The sequence below is a fragment of the Pundamilia nyererei genome, unplaced genomic scaffold (genome assembly GCF_000239375.1).
Source record: "Pundamilia nyererei isolate P.nyererei 1_Seehausen unplaced genomic scaffold, PunNye1.0 scaffold00039, whole genome shotgun sequence".
NCBI lineage: Eukaryota > Metazoa > Chordata > Actinopteri > Cichliformes > Cichlidae > Pundamilia > Pundamilia nyererei.
In genome coordinates this window covers 2,619,691-2,645,444 of record NW_005187440.1, presented here as the reverse complement: position 1 = coordinate 2,645,444, position 25,754 = coordinate 2,619,691, and the positions used below count along the sequence as shown (strand labels likewise).

Genomic DNA, 25,754 nt, shown 5'->3' with positions numbered 1-25,754 from the left:
GTGTGTGTGTGTGTGTGTGTGTGTGTGTGTGTGTGTGTGTAAGCCTGGCTTTACAGTGAATAATGGCAACCAAAAGAATGTGTACTTCCAAAGAACTGAAGATATGACATCTTCAAATTCTTCTTTATTGAATTGCATGTTGTAGGAAAGGACCTGGTAATTATTTGAGACACACTATATTTAAATAGCATTGCTTTAATAAACAAGGAATACTTTAAATTGTGATGGAGATGTAATGATGTGGTGTATAAAAGAGTAGATCTGATGTGCCACATGTGATTAATGGATGTAATTAGATGTGTGCTGATGATCATGGTCTCCAGCAGAAGTTTCTTTCTGTGCTGCTGACTCAAGCTTTCCCTTACTGTAAATGCCACTTCCTTTTACTTGTAGTTGTAGTCTCCAACACCCAGCAGCATCAGTTTAAACCACTGGTGTACTCAGTCAGCTGTGTGAAATGTTTTCTCCTTCAGACAAAATTTAATCTTTTTGGTTTCTTTTGAAAAAACAACCTAAATTAATTTATTCGCCTATGGCAAAAGTTTGTTTCTTTTTAATTAAGGAGATTTAGGCAGATTACTCCCTACTTACTGAGGAATACTGTGAGATTTTGTTTTTTGTTTTGTTTTTTGCATTTGATTTTTTTGCTGTTATAGCTTAGTGTTCACTTGTTCATGAAGAATATGACAACAAGCCCAGGCTAGGGGAGTGTGGGTAAGATTTTTCTTGTGATTAACTCTGTGTTTAAGAAACCCCCGTATAAGGAAGTTCAACTTGATGGCTTAACCCCTGATCGTATCTGGACCAGTAGCGCCAGTCTTTGTGAGACAAAATACTTATCTCATTAGCAATTACATAAACTCAGAGTTTTGTTCATTGTTAAATTGTAACTTTGTTTATGTCACTTAAAAGATGCCTGTTTTGTTTGTTTCAGAGATCTCACCTTATGTGTTTTCAGTTTTTGCCCCATGATTACTAGCTCAGTCTTATGAGTTGACGTTCAGGACAAGAATGAGGCCAATATGTTGTCCTGCTAAGGAATTAAGTGTGTGTGTGTGTGTGTACATGTGCACATATCCGGCCAGGGCTTGATTAGCGCAGGAGGGCATAGCATTGATGTCCAGCTGCTTTCTCCACAGCTTTCTCCACAAGTGTGCCATCATGCACAGCAAGACCTCCAGTGAATGATCCACCACTAAGAGTAAAACACTGCTAAGAAATTAATAGGACGTATGGCATGCTGCTATTCAAGTCCCCAAGCAAACACTGATAGACATGTAGTAAAACACACTGGTGCAGGAGTGGAATGTATCAACTTCTTTTGTACTTGGAGCATTTTACTGTGACTGCTCTTTCAATGCTTTTTATCCTTTTTTTCCTTCAGTCACCCCTGATCTGTTCCCGGAAACAACCCTTGTGCCGTCCTTACCAGCAGTACCATCGGCACGAGCCGGCTCTGCACCTCAGAAGCCCCGGAGGCGCAGCAGCAGCGGACGTGACAGCGTTGCCAGGCCTCAGACGTTGCCCTCAGCCTGTCGGCCAGGCCCCAAAAGAGGCAGCATGGAGGTAGGCATGCGTGTTGTGCGCGGCCTGGACTGGAAATGGGGAAACCAAGATGATGGTGAGGGCCATGTGGGTACTGTGGTGGAGATCGGGCGTCAGGGCAGCACTACAACTCCAGACAAGACGGTGGTGGTGCAGTGGGACAGCGGCACGAGAACCAACTACCGTACTGGCTACCAGGGTGCCTATGACCTGCTGCTTTATGATAACGCTCAGATTGGTAAGCGATTACATTAGAGTCATATGAAACTGCTGTGAAACTTTTGAGTCATGGCACCAGTGTGATTGTAGTTTTGTTATTATACCAAACGATACTATGCTATTGTATTGTTTTCAGTCCTTTCAGTAATTCATAGTTAAAATGGTTATTTCTGCTTTTTCCAGCTTAGGAAAATGCTAGAAGCTTTGATGTTCAAGAGCGCCTTCAAAATAAAATGTTGCCTTTGGTTAGATTACTTTCCAAGCTTTTAATAGGTTCAAATTTGTGTAGGTAGTTATTGTTTGCTACGAATTATAGTGTTATTATAATCCTAATACTTCTTTTAAATAAAAAAAAACATTTGATCAGGATTTGTTTTATAATTATGTAAATGCTTGAACTCGATCTTATCCTGATAATTCAGCATTTTTAAAGCCAAGCACTAGCTTGAAAGGCTCTGATAAAAAGTGAAAAATGTATCCATGTAGTTGATCCATGTAGTATTTTTTTTTTTTTTTTTACACACATTCTCTTTACACACTTTGTATTTTTGTGAACGTAGCCTTTACTTGGCCCATTTAAAGAAAGCGGGGTACAGTAAGTCATCTTTTATCTTCAGCCATCAGCCATCCAGCTCAGTTTTGAACTTGAATGACACACACATTAATGCAGGACTCATTAGCATTTTTGCTCCATTTCAAGCAACATTTTTCTGCCTCACAAAACTTGCCCTTCAATTAATGGAGCGAAAGAAGAGGAGGAGAAGAGATGAGGAGCCAAGGGGGTGGGGGGCCTGAGGCACATGCTGTTTGTGCCTCAGTTTTTGCACATCTCATGATGTTACCCTCTGCGATAAGTAACATCATCAAGGATGTGACGTATGCCTTAAACGTTTCACTGACTTAGACACGGGGGAATGAATGGTAGTGTCCTCTTTGCTGTGAAGGTTATGACATGTTCTGTCAAAACATATGTTTCTTTGTAACAAAAATACAAAAAGAAACATCAAGCCTGTTGTGCCCACTCAACATCTCACTTTCCACTCCAGGGGTGCGTCATTCCAATATCATCTGTGACAGCTGCAAGAAGCATGGAATCATGGGAATGCGATGGAAGTGCAAGGTGTGCTTCGATTATGACCTGTGCACCCAGTGTTACATGAACAACAAGCATGACCTGAGCCACGCTTTCGAGCGTTACGAGACAGCACACTCCCAGCCGTGAGTACGACTCTGCTCGCTCTCCAGCACAGCTGATCCTTATTTAATTCTAATGATGGTGTCTTTGCTACTTTGCTGTTTTCAAATTGTGTTGGCCTCATAATGGCTTCCTCAAATCTTAATCTTAATCTGGAATTCATACATTCCTGTAGGTCTGGTTGGAGTCTTCTGAACAACATCATGCGGCCACTATTGCTTGTGATTGTGATGTTGTACCTCAGCATTATTGTTATTGTTATTGTTTGGACTTTGGCTGCGGCTGTAGTTAGTCTACAGTGCTATGTGTTAAGATGTTAGTATTTGAGGGTGACACAACCATTAAAAAATGGATGTGTCACAGCCACAATTCTAATGACCTCAGCAGAGCATGGCTGGTCCCGCACGAACTCTAACGAATGTCATCACAAGACACCTGTGGTATAAAAGTGGGCATCGTGCAAACTGCACGCCTCCTTGCTGGGGATAAATGTTTAGTGAGCTGATTCCAAGTGTCCTACGTATCCAGATTTACTGGAGTGAGTTCTCCCTTCAGAATTCACTCTTCTGCATCAGTTCACAGTAGAGCTCCAAACTGCTCCAGGCACTGTCTGAATGTCAGCTGGATGGCCTGTTCTCATTTTAATGAGGTGATATGTATGACCCAGATTTCTTCTATAGTTTAGTCCCGTCCAGGTCCAACACAGTTCCATTTAATTCCTCTGAGTCTGTTGCCCGAAAAATGCTCAGAATAGGTGCATGAATCATGGCTTCTTACAAATGGCTTCCTCTCAAAATTTTTTTTTTTTTTTTGGCCCAAGAATTTGGTAATCTTGATTTCTATTAAAACCCTTTAAAAAAAAAAAAAAAAAAAAATTAAGTCTCACAATCAGCACATTATTTTAAAATGGGATGAGCAGATGCATTCTTACACCTTTGCTTATGAATGTGCAGCTTGATTTTTCCTGCACTGATCTGTGAAATCCTGTTTTAATTAATTAAATATGAGACGTATTGTTAATAAAGTGGAATTTTAGATTTTGGTCAGGTCTGTACTCGTCTGCTATGGATAGGTGGTATGGTACCGGAGCAGCACATCAATTGCACATCTGAGTGAAATCTGGCCTTTGCAGTAATCATTTAGCATTCTGACACCAGCTGGAACTCATTTCTTTTCCTTCCTCAGTTTCTCCCCAAAACTATTGATTTTCATTAAGGTCAAAATTTTGTTTGGCTCAGCTGTGAACAGCATTGCGATAACAGAATAAAAACCTTTCTGTGAACCTCCATGTGGGTTAAAACATCAGCGCCTTCCTTTTGTCAGTACTGGGCAAGTAAATACTAATACTCACTGACAGTTCATTTTTTTATTTCATTGAGTTGGGGATTTCTTTAGACACATTAACAAAGATAATGATTTTAGGAAATATATAGTAGTGATATATTTCAAGTAGCAACCTGCCTTTGTTATTGAAATCTACCAAACAGGCACTGCTGCAATCTCATACAGGGTGCATAACATCAAAGTGAGACAAGGCTAAACTTAGAAAGCCGAAAATAAGGCTGTACTTTATTGAGACGAGAAACACCTTTAAATTGTTTGAGCTAGTAAATGTAAGTAGCATTTGCGATTCGTCAACCTAAATGTTACAGTTTTGCATTGTTGTTAGTTACTATTTATACTGTAGAAACCTTTTCTGTGTGGGTTCTTTGAGATCATGGCACATTACGTAGATGCTAATTTAAAGCGGTGTAGAAGAATAGAAATACAGAATCTTAAAATACAGAGATTTCAAAGACTAAAATAGGATGTTGTGGGATTAATATCTCCATTTGAAAGATGTTTGAAATGGCCTTTCATAAATACTAGGCTCTATAATATGAATGAGATTTAGAAATTGTAGCTCTTTTCTGCAACCTTTTTGAATGGAGTGATAACACAATGAGCCTCTCTCAATTCTGGCTCTCAGGGAGATGACTTTTAAAGAATCAAAAATACAAATGGTATATTGATGCCTATCAGAGTCAGCCAACCTTATCCTGTCACGATGTGGATGAAATCTCCAACCGGTCGACGCTCTTTGTCTTTTGAGTGGTTCGGTGTTTATCATTGACGGCTCTCACAGCGAGTGAGTGCACAATGTTCCACGTATTGTTCTCGATGGCGGTGAACTTCAGTGTGACTCAACATATTTTCAGTTGTTTGACTACAAGATATATTTATGTTGCCCCAATAAATATTCCAGTCATTCCTTTAACTTCTGAAAACTATGTACTGGCTTATAATTATGCCCTGCCCCCTTAAAGTGAAATTTTAGCTTTTAGAAAACAAATTTTGAGATGTTATTGTTTGTTATTCAGTTGTGTTTTTCACAGTGGTGATAAATTGGGTTGGATTTGAAGTTAGAAATAACTTTTGTTTATGTATGTCAGAAGCATTTTTCTAGAGGAGTCTTTTTGGTCAGTGCAAGCTTACTCATAATGTCAGCACACAGCCAGTGTAGTGAATGCAAATTATACAAGACAACCAAGATCATTTAATCATTTGATATAAGTAACAGTTTTTCTCTCATATCATTATAATGCTATGTATTTATATCTTGGAGTCTTATCAAAGGGAGATTTGTATAATCGGAGGAAAAATTAAATTGCAATTGTTGTCTCTCACTGATACAGATTTGGAAGATCATCACATGAAAGTCACTTCTTTTCTCATCCAATGAATGAAGTAGAAGAGCAGCCGACAATATGTGATGCCAGACACACAGCACTTCTTTATTTCCGGACCACACTGACCCATATTTCACTGACAGCATTTCAAAAGATGAATTTATAATCTGGCAGTCATGGGACACACTGATATTTGCCTGGAAGGACAAATTTAACTTGCCTTCATAATGTTTGTGACTTCATGCAGTGCCAGCTGTGATTTATGTTAGGAAGCTCAAGTTGGGGCTTGGGCTAGTTAAGAGGGACTCCTTTCGTGTGGGTCAAACATGTGCAAGGCTTTAAATGCAACTTAAGCAAGCTTGATCTATTTGTAGTTTACTGTCATACCGTTGGCAGAAACCTTATCGGCGGCCTGAGGGGACAATCGGTGGTCAGCGTAATAAACAGCTGCAGAATGCTGACAATATAATAGCGGCGTCACAAACGTGGTGTGAGAGCTGAGCCGGATGTACTGTACATGAGTGTTCCATTGTAATTACACAGATTTAGCTGGATTAGCATGGTTACCATTCTCAGCTGTGAGGATTAGCATGTTAACATTTTCAACTTCCTTGAAGACATGTTTTAACAGGTCTCAGATGTGGAGCGAGTCAGGGCGAAGTTTTATGCTCACAAGCCATGAAGCCTGGTCGTTATTAGCCTCTGGCTGTTGTTTTGGAATAATTTTGCAATGTACCGAATGCGCTGAAAAGCCTGCAGAGTCCTGCATTTAGTTAAGATTCATATGTTACATGGTACAAAGAGGCATGTGTTTACATGCTCACAGCAGCATATGTGCGTGCCATATGTTTACGAGGAGATGGTCGGTATGCAGCTGGTTAATCGGCTCTCCCAACGCAAGCACCACACATGCGAACCTATTGGGTCAAATCAGTGCCTAATCCTTCACCGCCCCACCTGACTTCTCAGTTTTCTGCTGTGTGTTCATGTTTAAGCTACAACCAAGCTATCCTCATTATTGTCCTGCAGGGATTTCTGCTGCTTTCCCTCTTCCGGCCGGACTTGATTGGGTTTTTGGTTTTGTTGGAAAATTGGTTTTTTTTCTTTTTCTTTTTTTTTTTGGGGTTTTAGGCCTTTTTTGCATTGTTTTTTTTTTCCCTTTCCAGTCTTATCAAAATAGCGTTTAAAACACTCCTCAAATGTGTTAAGATTAGTACGTTACTAGGTGAAGTATGGATTAAAACAAGTATCGTACTAGATAATGACAAAACATGTTATTTCTAAAGATATCACCAATAAGTCTGGAACCTAATGCTGTTTTTACAGTTGTAAAGGGGCAACTCACACATTAAAGGCTCTAAATGCAAACGAGACAGACATTTTAAACTTGCTTTGAGATACAAGCTCTGAATGCATTTGCATGACCCACTCCTGGTATTTTCACATACACGTAGTTTAGCTTTGTCTTTCTGACAGATGTGACTTCTCTTTGCTTGGTAGATCCTTGTGTGTATTACACTGCTTTAATACCAAAGGCTATTGCTTGGATGACTGTTGATCCAGCTTTTGTGTCAGTAGGTTTAGGTCTCTTGCCCTGATCCTCATCTTGTCTGTGAGCAGCGCTGACATTTGGTCAAGCTGGATTAGAAATCTTGATCCCTTGAAAGAGAAGCTGTACTGAAAAAACAAACATGTGAAACACTGAGGTCGTGTGTTTCACTGTCCATGAAAACGGGGACATCTGTCAGTTTATATCTTCTCTGCTCTCAAAAAACCATGGGTCATGTTTTCATAATAGGTTTGCTTGTCTTAATGAGCTGACTTATTGTTGTCATAAGTAGAGGTGCTCATGATACTTAAGTCTGTCCAGTCTTTCTAAACTAAATCTGAATGGTGCCATCAGGAAATGGGCATTTGTTATTAGCAGCTTCATGGTTTGAAGCTGTATATGCATGTGCATAACTATCTAGATGCACATAGTACTGGATGCTAGCACGTGCACTGTCTATGATTTGCCCTGTGGTGCCCTGCTTTCTGATAGCTCTGCTGTCTAGGATTAGGCTGAAAGCTCTGTGCTCAGATACACATCATTCTCGGCACAGACCTGTCTAAGCTCAGACCACACTCACTGTTGGTTAGCTTTAAGAGGGAAATGCACTGCTATTTTCTGCTGTGGCACATATGGGATCCTGAAAATCTGGCTAGCGATGGGGGTGAAGTTAGTCAAGCCTAACTTTGAGCGAAACCCCAGCACGAGAGTCTCTATGAGACTCCCTGAGGATGACGGCTCTCACAAGGCTCTTTTTTTCTTTTCAACACACTGGATTTAATATGATTTGGAGTTTATCCCATTAGCTGTTTGCTTGGAAAGGAAGCTGGGCTTTGATCTCGTCGAGAAGTATGGGAATAGGCAGCTCTTTTGCACCAACATCTGATCAAATTTTTACCATAAAGTATGTTTGATTTTGTAGATACGGCTAGCTCACCTATGTCAGATTGTGTTCAAGGTTAATGGTGTTGAGAATATTGTGGCTTTAATAGTGTGTGTGTGTGTGTGTGTGTGTGTGTGTGTGTGTGTGTGTGTGTGTGTGTGTGTGTGTGTGCGTGCGTGTATGTTATTATTAAGCATAGCTATTCACAGTCCTTGAATTCCTTTTACAAAATGGCCTTTGCTAAGTAAGATATCATTTCTCAGAACAGACAGCCTTGAGTAGCATTTGTTTGATATGTCAGGCAGATGTGTTCTTTACTGCATTGTCATATCTTGTGTAACTTCAAATGTTTTCTTGTCACGAGTAAATGTATTGGCTGCAAGTGTTACATTTTTTTCTTACTTGCCTTGCCACTAATTCCAAACTCTTACAAATATGTAAGAGAGTTAATTTTTAATTTTTAGAACTTCTAATGTGCATATTTGGAGAAGGTTTTGGGGTTGCTTAGCACCCTTCAGCATTTTCTATGATTGTTTGTTCAGCTGCGTCTTCATGCTCTTGTCACAGGGTGAGCCTGGCACCGAGGCAGAACCTCCCACGAATCATCCTCAAAGGAATCTTCCAGGGGGTTAAAGTGGTTCGTGGACCAGACTGGGACTGGGGCAACCAAGATGGTGAGTGATGTGTGGGCTAATGATACCAATAACCTGGCAACTCAGCAAACTCTGTGCATGCTTGAGTGTGGAAATGTTCCTCTTCAAAGTGTTTTACCATCAACAGCCCATAATAACATTGTAACCTCACAACTCATTAACCTGTAAGATGTTGTGTTAGCATGTGTTTGTGTGTACTTATTTTGCGGGTGACTCATATAAGTCTGTCTCACAGATGTGCCTGACTGTTTGCGTCTCTGAGAGTCCCAGTTGAGTCCTCGTTGTTTTCTTTTCCATCATTGTGTAGTGGCATAAACTGAGAAAGACCCTGCACCTAAAGTCTGTGGTCATAGTTTAGATAAAAAAGATTAGTTTAGATAAAGTAGAGAGTTAAGAATATATGAGACATTGAATTGTGTTTTATTGCCTCCACGAATGGCTGAAGTTTAACTCTGTCATATACTGTATACTGACTTCGCTGTTGCATGTTCTTTTTTTTTTCAGATCCAAACAGCCTACGTTGGCTGATGTTTAGTTAAAATCTTAATTCAAAGTAATCTTCCACATCGATGGGCTAAATTCAAGTCTGTAAACGTTCCCTTTAAAGAAATAGAGAATGGCAACGTGTCCTTAGACTTCTTTTTTTTTTTTTTGGTCCAGGGTTGTGAGAATAGCAACGCTCCCTTTTCTTTCTAAGGAGAATGAGTCAAAATGTCCTTTTGGTGCCTTTGAAATCAGTGCCCTGGGGTTCGGTTAAGTCACTCATCAGGCCTAAATGGTGTATGCTCTAAGTGCATAAAAGACACACTGAGCATGCTCAGTGTCTTCCCAGCCTACCGTGTTGTCTTACAGGTCACTGGTTTAGTTGGTGTGTTTAGGCGCTGAAGCAGCTTGATGACTTAAATGGCATAGCAAGGATTTATTTACATCATACAGCTGGATGTATGGATCTGAAATTATCCTGTGACACAACACGTGCATTAATAATGTGGTTTGTGTTTATTGTTTGATTATTTGGTCCTTTGGTTTCACTCAAATCAAAAAGAGGAAATTGTCAGGTGTTTGACGGTGATTGTAGAAAATCATAATGAATGTCTGTGATACTTGGCAGCCCCTACAATGAAATGTTTGTCTCTCACTTTGTTTGCACTCATGTTTATTTATTTATTTTTTGATCATTGCATCACACCACGGTCGTCTAACTAACCACCTTTCCTTCTTTTATTGAGCTTGTTTTCTTTTCACTGCATTTGTTTCCCATTTTTCCCATAAACTGATGCACTGGTGTTTCTTGCATTATATCTGTGTTTGTTTCTGCACTTTTGTGTGTGTGTGTGTAGGTGGGGAGGGTAAGGTTGGGAAGGTAGTGGACATTCGTGGCTGGGACAACGAGTCTGGTCGCAGCGTGGCCAGTGTCACCTGGTCTAATGGCACCACTAATGTTTACCGAATGGGCCACAAGGGCAAGGTAGACCTGAAATATGTGACAGATGGCCAGGGAGGCTTCTATTACAAAGATCACCTACCAAAACTTGGTAAGACAGACTTTCTTTATTCAAGTATGCATTCCTTAGAAAGTTTAAAGTTATTTAGTGGCTCAGAAACTTGATTTAACTTGATGTAAACAACTTATGTCTTGTATGTCGTATATCAGTGCTTATCAGTACTTCTGTGTGGCATTGTAATACTGTAACACTGAGAAACTGATTACATACTGGCTTTAAACCCAAGCTATTTTTATCTTTAGCTTAGAAAAAAAAAATTCGAGTCAGTTTCTGTTTGTTGACGCTGACACCTGTTCATCCAGGAGAGCATGCAGAGCTGCAGCGTCAGGAGAGTGCAGACGGCCATTCTTTCCAGCAGGGTGACAAGGTCAAATGTCTGTTGGAGGTAGACATCCTACGGCAGATGCAGGAGGGCCACGGAGGGTGGAACCCCAAAATGGCAGAGGTACAAATGCCTTCTGCTAGAAAAAGTAAAAACATAATACCGGTTGACAATAGGCAGCTTTAAATAACTCCCTATTGAGTTCTAATACAATACAGACGTACACAGTGCTCTTCCTTGGGTTTTTCCAGCAGGTTTCCATTGTAACCATATGGACTGCTTCATGTTTTACACAAACATGTCCTCAAATGCACGTGGCTCTAGAACACAGCATACAGAAGATTTATATAAGTGGCTCAGATGGAGGTTGCAACAGAGGAGAAAGAAATGGAGCATCCAACTCTCATATCACAGCTGCTAAAAGGGACATTAAGGTCACAGCCATGTAGAGGAAGACCCAGGGTTAAATAGCATATTTGTGTTTGCAGTACATTTGCCGGATTGGGACGGTTCACAGAATCACTGACCGAGGAGATGTCAGAGTCCAGTACAGCAACAATATCCGCTGGACTTTCCATCCTGGGGCACTCACCAAGGTACTGCGTTACTTATTTTGTTATTTTAATATCACAGTTTATTACAGCTAAATTACTTTGTTTAGACTTCGGCTGCTTTTTTTCCCCTTAGGTGAACACGTTTGGAGTTGGGGAATTAGTGAGAGTATTGGAAGACATGGAGAGCGTGAAGAGACTGCAGGCTGGCCATGGAGAATGGACAGACAGCATGACTCCTGTATGCTCATTTTACCTGATAATATTCGGTAGCCTCTTAATGCTAACTTACTGTGGTTTTTCAGAATTGGATTGAAAATCCTCACCTTGTGTGCAGAAGTGAAGACTTGAGTCACATAAATTGGTGAAGTAATGATCGCTTTGAAGAATGACTTTGACTTGAACCCAGTGTTTCATAACTTAGTCCAGCAACCCAGCTAATCTGTTGACTTACCCTCCGGGGGCAACAGCCAGTTTTCCATGGCTTCCGCTGTAGCCAGCGAATATCCTAGTCAGGATTTATGTGTCAGTTTGCTGTGTATTGTTTACTAATACAGATACGTTGGAACATGGCATCATTTTAGATGTTAGTTAATGCTTTTCCGATGCATTTTGGCAAATGCCAGTGCCCTTTTACTCCATTCTCTATATTCCGGGTTTCAGGTTTCTCCCTGTTTATGTGCACAATGTTTACTGTGCTACTTGCAAAAGTAAAGGATCCAGTTGTTTAACGTCATCACATTACGACTGACCTACTTCATGAAAATTAGGTTGTACATGGGTGTTTAGTAAGGATCATTTATTTGTCCTTGTCAATTCTTTCTCACTTATTCATTGTGTTATTCTCATAGGTGCTGGGCCAGGTCGGCAAGGTGTTGAAAGTATATGCAGATGGTGACCTACGGGTAGCATTTGGAGGCCAGACATGGACATTTAACCCAGCGTGCCTCTCAGCCCAACCCATGGAGGTGGATGCCAACCTCATGACGGCCGAGAACCCCAACGAATCTGGAAGTAAGGCCTCTGCCGGGAAGAGGGGGCTCATCTCTAACACACCAGCTCCAGCTTTATCTCCTGCAGGCTTTCAGTTATCCCCCTACTCTCCCTCATTTCAGCTTTGCTACGCATCCTTTCTCATCCATGCGGCATCAGTGGCATCAAGTTTGTTTGTTTTTTTTCAGCAGTGTGTAAAGTATGCTTCTTTCTGAAATTTTCTCTGTAGCATCTCCTGATCCTGCACTTTGACAGCAGGTGGACACGTTTGTCATCATGTCACAAGTTCTCAGCAGTCTCTTAATCATGACAAAATCTTCTCTGTTTATGTGTTCAGTTCAGATTATGGGAGGCTAACAACAGACTGATGTGTGTTTGCGAATGTGTGTGGTCAGATTCCAGTGCATGCTGGGACATTTTGACTCATTCTAGCATTCGTTAACCAGTTCGAATGGCTTTTTTTTTTTTTTTTTTTTGCAAGGCTTGTGCAACATTAGAATTGAAGTGGAAAAAACTAATGTAATTCTTTTGTCCTCTGTTCCCTTTTCACATCCTACCCCCACACCTCCTCTTCTCCCTCTCTTTCTGACTCTCTCTGTTCAGGTACTGTCATCTCAGTGCTGGAGAAGCTGCTCTCTCAGTCCACAGAGCAAGACAATCCCAGTCGGCTAGTCATTGAGGCAGCGCATGGCAGTGCCAGCAAGGTGCGGGAGCTGGTGCAGAAGTATCCTGACAAGGTTAGTGCAGCACTCCTTCTCTTTGCTGCAGTCCACTGTCTGTTCCAAGAGCTCTTTACATCAGGGCTCCAGGCCTTGGGTTGAAGTCTGATTGACTTATTGAGCCAGATACAGCAATATTATAGGCTGACATTTTCCAGTCTGTCAGTGCTATTATTTAAAAATGCAACTCAAACTCAACTATAGGACTCCCTTGTTAACAGATTTACAAGGTTTCCCCTCCACCCTCACCCACTGACACAGGCAGTGGAAACACTGTTCAATAATTTATTGATGTAACCCCAAAGCATGACATATGTATCTTCAGGTCACACACAAGAGGGCTGAGACCTTACATTATTATAGAGAAAACCAACAATTCCCCCATGGTTTGGAGGAAAAATCTCCAACACAACCAGATGGGCTACCTTAGCCAAAGAATCAAATAATTTCAGGCATTATTTGCATGTTTGAATGACAGAATGTAAAACTGGTTTTGAAAGGACAGATCAGTGATTGATCCAGGCATGCTGTTTAAAGAATATATTTTCTTTATGAAGGTATTTGTAACAGTGCTTAAGTCACTCCTAACTGATTACAGGTGAAGAATAAGGCATAATCTAAAAGCTGTCAAACAATATGGGTTAAAAAAAGCAATAAGTGATCAGTTGTTTAAAAGTAGAATAAAATGTTGGCATCATTTTTCACCCTTTGATCATTGCCTGTGTTTTAGTGAGGTTCTAGACTTGCTGTGCATCACTGTGTGCAGTTTGTCTTCATCATGAACCAGATTTTCTCGGCATCTGTCAAACCTGAGATTCATTGTTTACACTGTCTTTTGCAATTTTCAAGTTTTCCTGTTCACATGTGCTTTTTTTTTTTAGAAAATACCCAACTGGTCATTTTGGGAAACCCAGCTGCTATAGATAGACCTCAGATAGGCTGTGGGTTTTACAACCTCATTATCGTATTGAGTTTTTTCTCTAAATGGCATCCCTCAAACACCTCTGAGTCACATGTGGCTCCTTTTGTGCATCAGTGACACACCGAAGTGTCGAAATACTTTTGAAACCTTGCAGTTTGGCCACTGTGTGTTAGTGTAGCTGTGTCGCACTCACTTTTCATTCAGTGTTGATCTAGACTACTTAAATTGATGTTTGAAATTTCCTAAGATGTTTTTCTTTTGTTCAAGCAAAAAGGAAAAAAAAAGTCACACTGTGAAGTCGGAGTAAATATTTATCTCTGCATTCAGCTCTGCTGTGACGACACTACTTATTTGGATTATGTGTTCAAGTGTATGACGAGTGTGGTTGTTATTCATGTGCAGATTATTTCCAACCACTCTGTGTTGAGCTCAGTTATTGTCCAGACTAGCATCAGCTCTGATGAATCTGCAACGATGTGTGTGCCCATGGCAGGTGGATATCAAGAACCAAGGCAAGACTGCGCTGCAGGTTGCTGCTCACCAAGGCCACATGGAGGTGGTGAAGGCCCTGCTGCAGGCAAACAGCTCAGTTGAGGTCAAAGATGAAGATGGAGACACGGCATTGCACTACACTGCTTTTGGGTAAGGACACACACACACATAAATAGATATATATATAGAGACAATTTGCCAAATACAAACAAGAAAAGACTAGCATATTGCAAGTCCAAAACAGGAGCTTGTGACTGACAGATAAATGATTTGAGCTCAAGCTAATCCCTTTCCTTGTAATGTGATCACCTGTTCACAGAAGTGACTGCCTTGAACTGTTGCATAATAACCATAATAAGGCACCCAGTTAACGTCCTGCGTTAATGTGATCAGGAAAGATTTCATATAATCCAAATTATAAAAAAGTCAGATGGGATATTTGTGTGTCGTGGTAAGAAACTCTTGGCCTTTTTGAAGATGCAGGTAGCTTTTTCTTTTTCTTTTCATTTGTTGTCTCCTAGTTTTGAATTAATATAGTTTACAGAAATGTGAACAATCAAGTGCGGGTTAATTTGTGTCTGTTTTGGTCCAGTAATCAGGCGGAGATCGCGCGGCTGCTGTTGAGTAAGGGGGCAAATGTCAACCTCCTGAACAACTCCATGTGCACGGCGCTCCACATCGCCGTCAACAAGGGCTTCACTGACGTGGTGCGGGTGCTAACTGAACATTCTGCTGATGTCAATCTCCAGGTGAGAGGTGGCTGTGTGCTCAGTCCTGACCCCAGCCATAAATAAAAATGATCCAACATGTTAGTTTTTTTTATGCTTGATCGTTTTTCCAGTGTTGCTTTTTACTCCTTATCTTTTATTTGAACTAAATTAACTCAACTATTTGACTCACTCTGGTGCAGTTACTGGTTAGGAGTGAATGAGCTTATTATTAATTATCAAACTAGTCAGTTTAAGGGGGTGGAGAGAGACCCTTGAGTAAGTGTTTAGATAGCCAGTAAGTAATCTTCTCTGGCTTTCAGTGATACTGCCCATAGGGGATTTTTCACATGGTCTAACACGCCTGCAACCAGGCCAACAATTTCCTAATTTATTTTTTTCTGCTTCAATGGTGTGGCTACTCAGCTAAAAACATGCCAGCCCAGAGTTTTTTCAGCGTTTCCGTGTGATAAATGTGCACGTGATCTGAGCGTACATCTGCTTTTTTTTGACCATTTCATAAAGGCGGGGAAGCATATAGGCAATCAGGAACTTTTGCCTCCCTGGATCAACAAATTGTAGTGAACAGAAATCATGTTCAGTCGACAGATCACCGGAATATTTTGTATAGAAGATGTTTAATAGACCATGTCAATGTTATTTTCTAAAGTCTCAAGAAAATATTTAAAAACCTGAATTTGAAAAGCTAGTTTGACCCTGTTTGCTTCCTGTCTTTAACAGGATTCATACGGGGACACGCCGCTCCACGACGCCATTGCTAAAGATTTCCGCAATATCATTGAGATCCTGTCCGTGGTGCCCAACATTGATTTCACCCAGCAGAACCACAGAGGCTTCAACCTGCTGCACCATGCTGCCCTCAAAGGAAACAAACTGTGAGTGGGGATGACGTAATCATATCTGCATGCGCAGTCACATGTCATACACAGAAGTGAAATTAGGAAATATCCCCAAAACTTGTTGGAAAAGATTTTTTTGACTTTAAATGTTTTTTTAGGCACTTGAGGCATTTTCTTGAGCTCTAACATGCAATTGGGGTTTCTAGGGGTTACCATTTAGTGTCATTAGAGGATTTTAGGACTTTTGAAAAGATTTTGCCTTGTAGTCTTGCAGTTGTCACTTTGAGATTAAGAAGTATTGGGTATGTGCCTTAAAATATCACAAAATTGAATGTGCCAAAGCAATAAAAGACTATTATTGACTATTGTTACTGGCAGGAGTTGGGGTAGTTTCTTTAGGAAGAAAATCATAGTGGGTTTCATGTGCCAATCGTTGCTGAATTTCTTGCAGTAGTCACTGGCATCAGTGGTTCTGCTTTGGGCTGAGCAAATTAATGATACTATACTATGTTTCAGAATTTGGGAAACTGGTTCTGGATTAAACCTGGCCCCACGTTGATGAAAAATCAATCAAAAGCTTTGGTTTCCCCAAATCTAGCTTTATGTACACCAAACAAATTCAGCTGCAAAGTAAAAAAGCTTTAGCGTCATTCAGCTTTCAGTCCTTGCTCAGTTTTTCACCGTGTATTGTTAGTTTAAACACATGTATCTGTGAGCGTTGGAAGTGTGCGTGTATAGGCTTGTGTGCTTATGTGTGGGTCTCTTCTGTGGGTTCAAATAAGGATTCAAAGGTCGGCTCTCTCAGCGCTATCTGTTACAGATAGATCTCATCTCCCACACAGCTTCTGCTGCTGTCAGCAGGCTGACTGTCAATATGAGGCAAAAATGCAACAACATTTACTTTTGCGTCACTTCTTTCTGTACACACTCAGTTGTTTTTATTTCTCTTTTCCCTGGACTGTATGCAGTCTAGTCATTTCTCAGCAATGCAGTTTTGAGATTCATGAGTGCGTAAAAATTCCCAAAATCCAAACAAAAGCTAAACAATGAGCCAGACATGTTTTCCCAGGAAAGACTTTATTAACACAGCAAAGCTGTCACGATTCGGCTGTAGACTTTGTCACTGCTGTGTAACACTGTTTTAGAGGCACAGAGAGAAGATACTGTACACTGTGTTACATAAACTTCACTTTGCAACGCTGTCGAAATTCAAGCCCATTCTGAAAGCGGCTCTGCACCAACACAGACACTGTCCGGATGGGAAAGAGGTACAAGTGACACCGTTCGGAAGCTGGAAAAGGATCAGCTCAGCCATTTTACTCAACACTGAAGTGCTTAAGGCCAGCCTTCAAAGTTGCCTCAGTGGTACGTGCCACAAAGGCTCCATTATTTTCTGTCTGTTGGTTTGAGGCTGATCAACACTGGAGGTTCTTAATCTTAAGCTGAGTCTTGACACAGAAATGCAGTTGATAACTGAGTTTTCTCACAATGATAGGGTTTCATATAAATGTTCCCTGGATGTTTGTTGGTGTGCCGGTATCTCCCTCTGTTCTCCACACCTCCAGGAACATGTAAAGGTAGAGGGAAAAGTCAACAATCATCATTCTTCTCAGTAATGCGTTGCCTGTTGCTTAATGCGGTCTGTAGTGTGATTTTTTTTCTTCATTAATTTCCGGAGTATTAACAATATATTGCTTGAAATGATTGAGTGCAGTTCTATATGTATAAATCTGTATTTTCTTTAGGTGGAAATTGGATTCTTTTGATAAGGTAAAGAAATATTGCATTAAAGATTCAAGTGACTTTTAAAAGGTTGCTGTTTCCCTAAATGCAACAAATCTGACTGAACATTTGCTTTGAGGCCTTAACAACCTTTTGGGAATTTTCCATTACAAATAGCACAAATTTGTCATGGACGATTTTCCCTGGCTTTTTAAGGGGTGGGTCAATAAGGCAATAAGGCAAGTAGTTAAAAATACCAGAATCGCCGTAAATTCCCCCCGAAGCAATTCATTCATTCAAGGCTTTAGTTCAAGACTTTAAAAGTGTATCTTATATCTAAAGTCCATGAATCTGTATGGTCAGTAAAGAACAAATGCATTACTATAGCTTACTATAGTCCGCTGGCTGTTTTTCCTGAAGACTCTCCTCTATTTATTTATTGCTATAAATTTACTTAAAAAATGCTGCAAGTTAATGAGGCTTTCTCCTCAAAAAAGGCTTTAAAGCCTCAAATTCTGACTTCCTCCCAGTGACCCACATATCCTCAGCACTCCCACAGCCAGGCTCCTCCTACGTGTCTTATAATCTACTGACCTTGAAAAATAGTATCTCAGGACATCCCTGCACATGAGCGGTGTGTGGACAAATGTGGACTGAGCGGGGAAAAGACTTTTGGCAAGCAACACCTGCAAGTGGAGGCTGCAGTAGACAGTCATTTAATAAATGTCCGATCTGTTCTGGCAAGTGTCATATGTGCACCTCTGGGAATTTAGGCTGCTCTCCCCAGCATTCATTTAGCCTGACATCAGCTGCTGCACCAAAAACAGAGACACAGGATTTACAGTGTTCAGGATCAACTCGGTTCACCAGGTCCTTCATTTATCATCAGCAGGCCTACACTATACTAATGCAGGACAGTGACTGTCTACTTTTTGTGTTTCTATATTGTCCAATACACATAGCAGACTAAAACTGCTTCTTTTGTTTCCCTCATTGTCTGTTTTCAGTCCATTTGTCCATTAGGATATTTCCACTGCTTAATTGATGGCTGCTTTACTATCCTGAGGACTGAGTTCTCAAGAGCAGCTGTGACCTTCTTTTTTTTGTGACCAAAAGACAAGAATGTTTTGTTTATTAGAATATTTATTTATAATAAGGAAATGGAAAAATAGGGGCTTGAGGCCAAGTTCACAAACAGTCCTGGGAAAGAAAAGAAACAAGGCTTGTTGCCAGATTTCCTTTTAGAGGTTTCAGCTCGATAGGAGAGACGATGCTAACTGTATTTACTTGAAAATGAAAACTGCTTGGCTGGATTTCACCTCAACATAGCTTTATTGTTTTCTCCTCACTTTCACCACGTCTGCAGCAAGTTTTTTTCCCCTTTTTCTTCAAACCCTTGTCTTCATTTTTAGTGTTCATCTTGACAGTACTGTGTAAACTCTCTGACACAGCTAGATTTCACAACCTAGTCACACTTATAGCTAATAATACCGCCACGTTTTGTTTTGTTTTGTCATCTCGTGTACATCAAGCAGTCCTCCTGCTTTTATCAAGCTTTGATTGAAAAGCAAGCTACAAACAAGCATGATGCAAACTCCCAAAAATAACCTAATGATGACTTCAGTCCCCAGGAAAGTCATTATCAGCGTGCCTAAGATGCCCTCCAGCTCTTGCGCGTGAGTGCATGTTTGTACAAAACTGCCTCAAAACGCCAGCTCAAGTCTGAATATTCGTGAACACACACAGGAGTAAGGCTTATGGAAGAAATGCAGAGAAGAAAGGCACAGCAGATATAGAGGTGACACAGCTGAGGCGGCTGCTACCCGTCCTGAGTGAAGCTAATAAAAGGTGGTCTGGAGCTAACTTTTATAGCTCAACCACACACACGCTGACACACACGTATAGAGCTGCATTGCAGATACCAATGACCTCTAACACAGTGTCTCCCTAACAGCCTTCATCCATCAATCGTGCCTATACATGCCGCTTACTTATAGCAGTCCAGGACCTCATGTATTAGCGCTCTGCTGCTAAGAGTCCTGTAATCACTGTAATATTTTAGTTAGGTCAGTGAAACCTGCATTAAAGTTGTCCCTGTTACTCTGATGTCATACAGTTTCATCCAGTCGGGTTAAAAGAAAAAGCACAACTTTGAAAACCATTATTCGAATTGGAAGAGTATTATTTTCAGAATATGAATTACATTTATTTATTATTATCAGACTGACTACAGTCTCAATTATAATGCGTCATCTCAAGGCAATGCAGACAGTGATTGGATACAGGGCCATGTTGGTTAAAGTGTCCGCTCCCCTAACAAAACAAAGGGATGAGTTAAAAAAAATAATGATGGGTGTTCCTTATATGCCATCTGTTAATCTGCTTCAGCTTCACTATGATTGCTCGACACCAGCTATCGATGTGTGCACCACTGGTGTTTTTCAGTGAGACCCAGCAGGATTGACATTAAAATTAAGTTACGATCACTGGAAAGTTTGCTTCACCTCACACGGAGGCCTTCACAGACACGCTAGCTTCCCGGGCGTTCGTGAAGGCTGTCGACTTCAATTTCACACGTCATAAAGCAAACTCGGCTACAGACCAGAGGGCAACTCAACAGTGCAGTCCATCCTTAAACTGCAGAATTAGTCCAGTGTGGTAAAGATAAAAAAATAGTTCCCATATTGTCACTTCACCGAATGGAGCCGAATTTCAACTTCACTTTTGTTAACCTCTCACAGTTAAGATGACTTGCTCTAATCTCTAATCTGACCAAACTTGCTCTTAAATTTTTCACGTTAGAAAACTTGAGCTTGGCTGTCCTCAGCTGAGTTGAGCACTGTGTAAATGAGGTGGAGGTTGTGGTATTTGTCCTTGATGTAGTGCACTGTTTGTTTGAATACTGATGATGATGGTGAGCGTTCTTGTCAGATTGGCTTGTTAGCGGCTTTACAGCAGCTGCGTCTCAGTCCAAGCTCATTTCAGAGACCAGGAAACTTGATCATATTTCCATTTCTGAGAGGTTTATGCTTTGTGCCTTTTCTTCAGCTCAAGGTGGTGTTGTAGACACTTGTCGCTGTCTGGTCAGATTCAGGCACATAATGATAAGCCTACATCAATATATGGTTAAGGAAGTACTCAATGTTGTACATTTAGGCTGTTGTCGTTTTATTTATACTGTAAGTGCGTCATTTCATTAAAATTCAGTGGAAAAACAAATAGTATTTCCCCAGCTTACATCATAAATACATTGCACTTTTTGGGCCCTTCCCCCCCCCCTTTTTTTTTTTTTTACTTCTCTATTTAATATTCATCATGCTGATGTGCATGATGGATGTTCACGTTAAACTTGGTATTTAGTAGAGATTTAGAACAGCTTATTTGTGATCCTGCTTGATTGTTTTCTCATTTTAAGGTCACATAGTTATTGCTGATATAGTATTTTATTTTATTTTACCTTAGGAAGGGAGAACAGGCCTTATTACATATATTTGAGTAAAATAAAAGGACAGTTGAATAACTATTTTTTTGTTTCCTGTAAAAGCCTGACTTGTTGTCCCTTTGTTCCAGTGTCCCTACGTTTAAGTATTTGTAGATAAATAAAACAACATCAAATAAAATACATTGATATTCCATTCAATTCAAGTGTTACCATTATATCAATATTCAGCCGTTTCTGTGAGTGTTTGATGGGGCAACAAGCTCGAAGACAGCTAATACAGCACTTAATTTAAGGAGTCAGGAACGATGTGGCTAATTGAGTGTTGTGTTTCTGTCCTGCTGGCAGGGCCACAGAAAAGATCCTGGCCCGAGCACGGCAGCTGGTCGATGTTAAAAAAGAGGACGGCTTCTCTGCGCTGCATCTGGCGGCTCTCAACAACCACAAAGATGTCGCAGAAATCCTCATCAAGGAGGCGAGTTGACCATACGTTTGCATATTTACCTGTTTAAACCGATGCTTTTGTTGTAAAACTAAAAAAAAAATGTATTTCTTTTTGCTCTTCTTCTTCTACAGGGGCGCTGTGACATCAACATCCGAAACAACCGGAACCAGACGCCGCTTCAGCTGGCGGTGACGCAGGGCCACACAGAGTTGGTGCAGCTGCTGGTGGACGAGGGCGCCGACGTCAACATGGAGGACGAGGACGGTGACACGGCCATGCACGTGGCCCTCCTCCGCCCGCAGCTGGCCAACGTTATGCTCAGCCCATCCGTAGGTACCAGCAGCAGCGAGGAGAGCAGCGACGGATGTTCCTCCACGTCTCTGTACTGCAGGGTGAGAACTGACGGGGAGGGGGAGGTGGCATGTTGTTAAATTTGTTCTTTTCATTTTTAAAAGATTCCTTCGAGGGGAGCGCCTGGTTTGATGAAACTGTTTTACTGCTACACCAAAGTTCACCACTTTTTAACTTTTGCGATTCCCGTTATGATGGGATAGATTTAAAACATGAGATTGGCATTTAAGAGATCCTCTACTGTTGAATTCTTGGTGTTGCTGGAAGTGGATCAAATGAAAAGAGAGCAAGAGAAAAGATGCTGTTTGACAGGATGAAATGGTGGCTAAATAAAACCTGGCAACAAGGTAAATATAGGACAAAGACAAGGTTACTAAGACTACTAAGAGATGTAAATATAGACTGGATAAGAGAGTAAATGGCGATCAGAACATTACTTTAGAGCTGGAGAAAGATTATTGCGGGCTTTAGAGTGTAAGTGCAGGCTCATAGTAGGGTAAATAAAGGCTAATAAGGGTCGAGGATAAAATGATGAACATAAATGAATAAGTGTTACACTATTTACCCTTAGTTCTGGGGGTTAATTTAGTGTAAGAGAGTTAGTTGACTTTACCAGGTAAACAGCAGGATGAGTGTGAGAAGGAGTTGGAAGGACTCAGGTGGCATGACCTTAAAGACGGCGTTAAATAAGGAGTAAGGACTTTGGCAGGTTGTATAAACATGGCAGAAGAGTGGGGTTAACTGCGGACAAAGTAATCAGGAGTGCAGTGAAATGATACCATATATAGTTTAAAGCAGGGGCTGCATGCCCAGTGAAGCTATAGACATTTGAACAATAAGCCCTCAACATTTAGGATTTCGTACGATGACTGTGTCTTTGACTCTAATCTCGTTCTGTGGCTTTAAAAGAAAATACTGGCAGAGACTTTGTAATAAATGAGAGAACGGCTAATTCTACTACTTGTAGTTAATTCAAATTGTACGTTGTTAATACAAACATGCTTTGCTGAGCCGTTAGGACTGCTCTGACATCATCAAAATGGGAAATAGATGGATTTAGGTCACATGATTTCCACGTATTCCTACACTGGGAAAAGAGAGGTTCCGGTAATTAGATAGATGCTAACTTTGTTTATCTGTTGTTTGATACTTGGCTGAATATTTTACTCACGAGAAGTAGCCTAGTATTCATTTTACACAGCCCTTGACTCTTTGCTTTGAGCAGCACTTTAATTGCTGTTCCACCAGTTCGTGTTGGTATCATTGCACCAGTGAAGAAGAACGTCCTTTCTAGTATACATGACCGCAAACACTGCAGCTCCTCTCAGCATCCTGGACACCTGCCAAGCGCACACTAATACACACACATACACAGCCATGAAGGTGGCTAGACTTAAGTGCTCAGGGCTGTTTTGGCCACTGTCAGCAGATGAGTTATTAGGAGTTCTTCCGTGCTGATTAGGAGTGCAATTATATATCAGCCTTAGCTGGGTTGCACTGTTTTTACTTCAGTTACCTGGTGTTGCTTAAATTCAGCTCCTGGAGGTTTTTAAGTTGTTCTCAGCTCTCACCGTTCGGATCAGCTGTTAGGTTTTTAAAGAGTGCGTCTCTAAAACGGTCTAAAATTTCTCTCCCCTCCCTTATCTTCTCTGTCCACAGCTGAACGCGACAGGTCTTCTGGGGAGTACGGAGCTGAGCGTAGGCACAGCTGTCGCCTGTTTTCTAGCGATGGAAGGTGCTGACATCAGCTACGCCAACCACAAGGGCAAGAGTCCTCTGGACTTGGTGGCAGACAGCACCATGCTGCAGCTCATCAAGAGCTTCTCTGAGAAGCACAGGTAGCCGTTTGCAAAATTAGGGTTGAAGTACACGAAGCGGTGGCTGATATTTTTATGATGCATAGTTCATAAAACATTCTGACGGTCATATTTACACTCTTATGTGCTATTTTTCATTGAAATGACAAACAGAAAACAGTTGCTAAGGAATAAGCGCTGGTGTGTGGGAGTCAGCTGAGGTTAAAAAAGGAAGCCTTGGTTTAGTGGGGCGTTATAGCTGTGTGTTGTGTGTCAGGTTGCAGCGCCTGCAGGCCATCACATGCGGACAGGGCCTGAGCAGCGCCAGCCTGCGGCGGGTCCACACGACGCCCAACACCATGACCAACCTGGTTCTACCAACGCCGCCCGGGCCCAGTGAATGCCTCATCTGCTCCGAGCTGGCTCTTCTGGTTCTCTTCTGCCCCTGCCAGCACAGTGTGGCCTGTGAAGGTGGGCTGTGCCTTTTTTCTCTCTGTGTTGTTTGCTCTACTTTCATTATTGAATGTCAAACAGTATTGTTATTGATACAGACAAAAATAGACTTTGAGTCTAATTGATCCTTGGCTAATGCGGTGCTTGTCTAAACAGAATGTGCCCATCGCATGAAGAAGTGCATCAAATGCCAGGTCACAATCACCAAGAAAATTAGGCAAGGTAAGTTCTAGCTGCTTTACTGTCCGAAATCTTAAGCCTTAAATGTTTCTTGTTATCTTAATGTTTATTCATGAAATTATTTATTCATTTATGATGTCCTAAAGATGACGTCTCGGTATTCGTGGTGCTCTCTGGTCACTCAGACGCAGCCTTGAATGGTAAATGAAAGCAGCTGTGTGTTCTGGACACTGCTGTCTCCGTGTTAACCTTATTATTTTTGAGCCATTAGTACAGCAGGACGGTCTCATCTTGCACAGCACTGCACAGTCTGCATAAAATGAACTCGTTTAATAACGATGACCTCCTTCCACAGACCAAACGGAGGTGGACTGCAGCCCCGGCACCGAGAACTCAGAGCAGCACAACCTGCTCGAACAACTGCAGTCCCGCTACCGTCAGATGGAGGAGAGGATGACCTGTCCCATCTGCATCGACAACCACATCAAGCTGGTCTTCCAGTGCGGGCACGCCTCCTGCATCGACTGCAGCGCCGCGCTTAAGACCTGCCCGATCTGCCGGCAGACCATCCGCGAGCGGATCCAGCTGTTTGTCTGAGCTTCTCTCTCCGCTCAGTCCAGAGAATAGTGGAGGGGGGCATCGGAGAGAAGCGAGGCTGGGGATGGGCAGTGGGCAGCTGTTATTTTGGACACCCCCAGTAACCCCAACCATCCCCTTGGATCAGCCTACAGGCTGCTTGACTATCAGATGCTGTATTAAATCACTGAGAGGCCACCTTGTGTTCGGAGTAGCTTTCATCGAGCAGCGCAGGCAGGAACGTGTTTATTAATTTAATTCGATTTTCAGCTCCAGGACAGATGTTTAGCTGAGTACGACAGTCAAAGTCACGAGACGCCGCCGCTGCTTTGATTGGCAAGCTGGGAGGGTAAAAAAACGCCCCTCCCCTCACTCACTACTTCTTTTCCTCACTCCCACCCAGCCTCTGCCTCGTGTAATCTGTCCTCTCTTTGCTGCTTTAAGTGGATGTTTGTCCCATCATCCTCTCTGGCTCTCTGGCCACATCTGTTTACAAGGCTGCGCAGAAATCACTTCTCATCTTGCTCCTCAGCCTGTCCTGTGAATTATGTTTGCTCTCATTTGTATCAGTCTCTTAATAATCAGTGTTAGTCTCTGCAGAGGGAGTTGGTATAACTAAAGGCTCTCTATATAATCCCCAACCAATTGTCTGTATGCAAGGGGAAATACACACTGTATATGCATGAACATATGCATATTGCAAAGCTGAAAAGGACCGTGTCGTCATGGGTGATTTGTTGTCGTTTTCTTTCTCTCTGCTTACATTTGTGGTTTATAACGTACCTACGAGTACAGGTGTGTATTTATGTGTGAAAGGTGGTATTACTTAGTAATGTCCTTTTTCGGCCAAAAGGTTTTTGGTTTCTACTGAAGTTCACCCCCAAGCCTATGTCCTCTACTCAGGGTATCAAATCATTGAAAGCACTTGGAATATCCATACAGAATTAAAGAGCCACCCCCAGACACACACACACACACACACACACACACACACACACACACACACAC

At 41.5% G+C, this 25,754-nt stretch overlaps 1 protein-coding gene across 6 annotated transcripts in view; it reads left to right on the top strand.

Annotated features, from left to right (window-relative positions):
* Nucleotides 1–25,754, top strand: part of mib2 (MIB E3 ubiquitin protein ligase 2) — a 35,761-nt gene extending 10,007 nt beyond the window's left edge. For 5 of the 6 annotated variants that reach the window (XM_013910289.1, XM_013910287.1, XM_013910285.1 and 2 more), the window contains 18 exons: nt 1,385–1,783; nt 2,811–2,982; nt 8,628–8,734; nt 10,054–10,248; nt 10,521–10,663; nt 11,029–11,136; nt 11,228–11,332; nt 11,943–12,105; nt 12,688–12,821; nt 14,219–14,367; nt 14,810–14,966; nt 15,666–15,820; nt 21,294–21,420; nt 21,522–21,782; nt 23,401–23,579; nt 23,815–24,008; nt 24,147–24,212; nt 24,526–25,754. In XM_013910289.1, the coding sequence (XP_013765743.1) occupies nt 1,385–1,783; nt 2,811–2,982; nt 8,628–8,734; nt 10,054–10,248; nt 10,521–10,663; nt 11,029–11,136; nt 11,228–11,332; nt 11,943–12,105; nt 12,688–12,821; nt 14,219–14,367; nt 14,810–14,966; nt 15,666–15,820; nt 21,294–21,420; nt 21,522–21,782; nt 23,401–23,579; nt 23,815–24,008; nt 24,147–24,212; nt 24,526–24,767 (3,056 nt within the window). In that variant the 3' untranslated portion in view covers nt 24,768–25,754. Of the gene's footprint in view, nt 1–1,384; nt 1,784–2,810; nt 2,983–7,723; nt 8,082–8,627; nt 8,735–10,053; nt 10,249–10,520; nt 10,664–11,028; nt 11,137–11,227; nt 11,333–11,942; nt 12,106–12,687; nt 12,822–14,218; nt 14,368–14,809; nt 14,967–15,665; nt 15,821–21,293; nt 21,421–21,521; nt 21,783–23,400; nt 23,580–23,814; nt 24,009–24,146; nt 24,213–24,525 lie in introns of those variants that run through there. The other variant, XM_013910290.1, reaches the window with a different exon arrangement.